This window comes from Pezoporus occidentalis, unplaced genomic scaffold (genome assembly GCF_034315485.1).
Source record: "Pezoporus occidentalis ecotype Australia unplaced genomic scaffold, CSIRO_AGI_Poc_V1 ctg75, whole genome shotgun sequence".
In the NCBI taxonomy this organism is placed as follows: Eukaryota; Metazoa; Chordata; class Aves; order Psittaciformes; family Psittacidae; genus Pezoporus; species Pezoporus occidentalis.
The window spans coordinates 1,473,166-1,475,662 of NW_026916104.1; the positions used below are offsets into that span (position 1 = coordinate 1,473,166).

At 48.0% G+C, this 2,497-nt stretch overlaps 1 protein-coding gene across 1 annotated transcript; it reads right to left on the reverse strand.

Annotated features, from left to right (window-relative positions):
- Positions 1–212: 212 nt before the first annotated feature.
- Positions 213–2,225, reverse strand: DPH3 (diphthamide biosynthesis 3). The gene is made up of 3 exons (XM_062602079.1): positions 2,083–2,225; positions 1,884–1,958; positions 213–1,451 (listed from the first exon to the last, which is right to left on the reverse strand). Exons 1-3 carry the CDS (start codon positions 2,188–2,190, stop codon positions 1,386–1,388), a joined length of 249 nt encoding a protein of 82 aa, XP_062458063.1. The 5' UTR covers positions 2,191–2,225; the 3' UTR covers positions 213–1,385.
- Between the last annotated feature and the right edge of the window lie 272 nt (positions 2,226–2,497).

The following is a 2,497-nucleotide window of genomic DNA, read 5'->3' on the forward strand; positions in this document are numbered from 1 at the left end:
AAATGTGAACAGAGATTAAATAGGGTTCCTGTAAATTTTCTTTATAGCATCTCTTAATAAACTGAAACACTTTCTTAACTAAGCTGAAGAAATTCCAGTATCACAGACTCACAGAATCTATGAATCATTACCACAGCAGCAATTCAACACCTCTGGAAATCACTGTGGCTGGTGCACAAGCACAATAAGCAATGGCCCATTATAAGGACTGGTGTAGTCTTAAATATCTTTATTTAAATAGACAAAATAAATATTTGATAAAAGATAGCTAACCAAAGTACCACAGTTGTTTGGGGTTTTTTGAAGCAGATCAAAGCAACGCGAGTGCCACCTCCTGGTTTAAGCATGAAAACACTTTGGGTTGTGCACCTCTACCTGAAGGGTGCAGTTTTGTTTTTGTTTTCTTCCCCACCTTTAAAAAATAAATAAAAAAATTGACTGTTCATCTTCAACATTCACAGAATGTTGGAAGAACCAAATAGTTAAACACAAGAAATTAGTAAGATTTGCTTAATGTTATTGCCTGAAGCAAAAATAACTGTATAAATGCTGCACAAGTATTTTTCCCCAAATTTAACTTCACAGATGTCAAATCCTACTAAAACACATGAATGACCACAATTTTAAATAAATACTTAAGTGCAGTGGCTTGAAGTAGTCTTGGTGTTAATGTACTTTTGAGTATATACTTCCAACTCCTTTTTACCTTAAAAAATTATTTTTATCAGTTATGAGAAATGCATGCATCTCCTAGCCAGGAAGTCACAGAACCTCACAAAGGAAGGCTGAGGAATTCAGTAAACGCACTACTACAAATGGCACAAAGAACTGCAGTCCAGTTTATATCTGCTGCAAGTCAAATCACAAAGTTGTTGAGAAAACATGGGTAAATTTCTGTCCACTCTGAGTTTAAGTATCAGCCCGCACCCTGGGTGATGCCACACTATGTCAAAGTGGCATCACATCCTCTGGACTTTTAAATTTTGTTTCCCAATATTTTTCAGCTCTCTGTGCCATTTCATACTGCTACATGCCCAAAGCCTTCTTTTATCCACAGGCTAAGAAGCCATGCTAGACAAATGTCATAATTTCACAACCCCACACACTTCTATGCATTGACTTGCTGTCATAATTCAATCATAATCCTCAAGTATTCTGGAATACATATGGCAGCTCATATATTTTTAAAATGTAAAACCCCTTTGAACAGAAGCCATTCACGTGCTTTATGTCCCAAAACATTCTTATTCAAATTATGAAGACAGACAGTTATTGCACTTGTATTTTACAGCAGCGAGCACTTCCAGGAGGAAAACCATGTCTCTTTCTGCAGTTGCCGTCCCGATACTTTCTTATGCTAAAGCAGTAACAGTTCATGATGTCCATCAGCACTTTATCAATTCCTTGTTTGGCAGAGGTTCTGCAATGACTTCATCACGCATGAACTGCTCCTAAAGACAGCAAATAAAGTTTTAGCTGATTTTCATTATTTCTGGAGCTCCTCTCCCCCACAGAAAACACCAGACACCGATTCTGCTTTCTAGCCTGGGTATAACTGCTATAAATTTGTCTCCCAAAACATAAAAAGCCACAGCATGCCCACTAGGTATGAAAAGCAACCTGACAGGTTCACAAGTACAAGGCTACATGACAGGGTCATAAATACATCTATGCTAGGGTCACAGATAGCTCTTAGAACCGCAGAGATTGTTTTGCCTGTTTTCCGCCCCATGCTCCCACAACCCTATTCAGTGTGTACCAGGCGCTTCTCAAACCTGCTGTCGCGCTTTCTTCAGAGGACAGCGAGCCGGAGCCCGGCTTGGCAGGCCCGGCGCCAGGGAAGCAGGCCGCCCCGCGCCCAGCAACCCCCGTCCGGCACCCACCTGATCGTAAATGACGCGCAGGATCAGGGAGCAGCTGGGGCAGGTGGCCACGTCCTCGCCGTTCTCCAGGTCCTCCTGCAAAACCCCCGGGACGGCAGTCACCGGACCATGCCTGCTCACAGACCCACGGGCCCCGCGGCCTAACACTGCTCCATCCCTCCCCCCGCCGCCTCCCGCGTCCCTACGCGGCCACCATTACCCGCGTGATGAGGAAGCGGTCCCCGCAGGGGCACGGGTAGCTGTAGGTCTCGGTCTCCTCATCGTACTCGAAGTCCTCAATCTCCACCTCATCGTGGAACACCGACATGGCGGCCGCGGCGGCGGGTGAGGCGCGCCGGAAGCGGCGCGGCTGCGGCCGGGACGGCGAGGGGAGGGGCGAGAGACCGGCGTCACGTGATGCGGCGGCGGGCAGGGGTCCCGCGGCGGAGGTTGGGGGTCCGTTCGGCTCGGCTCGGCTCGGCTCGGCTCGGCTCGGCTCGGCTCGGCTCGGCTCGGCTGTGGGACCCTTCTTGGTCTGTTCGGGTGCCAGGGCCGGACGCGCTGTGCGGCCTCTGGAAGCGCTGCAGCCGCTTCCCGACAGGTGCCCTCCCCTGCACGGCCTTGCCTGCTCCTCG

Excerpts from the sequence above, each read along its gene's own strand:
- DPH3 (XM_062602079.1), bottom strand. The coding sequence starts at position 2,190 with ATGTCGGTGTTCCACGATGAGGTGGAGATTGAGGACTTCGAGTACGAT. Across the intron at positions 1,959-2,082 it reads ACCGCTTCCTCATCACGCGG|GAGGACCTGGAGAACGGCGA; the intron begins GTAATGGTGGCC and ends GGGGTTTTGCAG. Across the intron at positions 1,452-1,883 it reads TGCGCGTCATTTACGATCAG|GAGCAGTTCATGCGTGATGA; the intron begins GTGGGTGCCGGA and ends TGCTGTCTTTAG.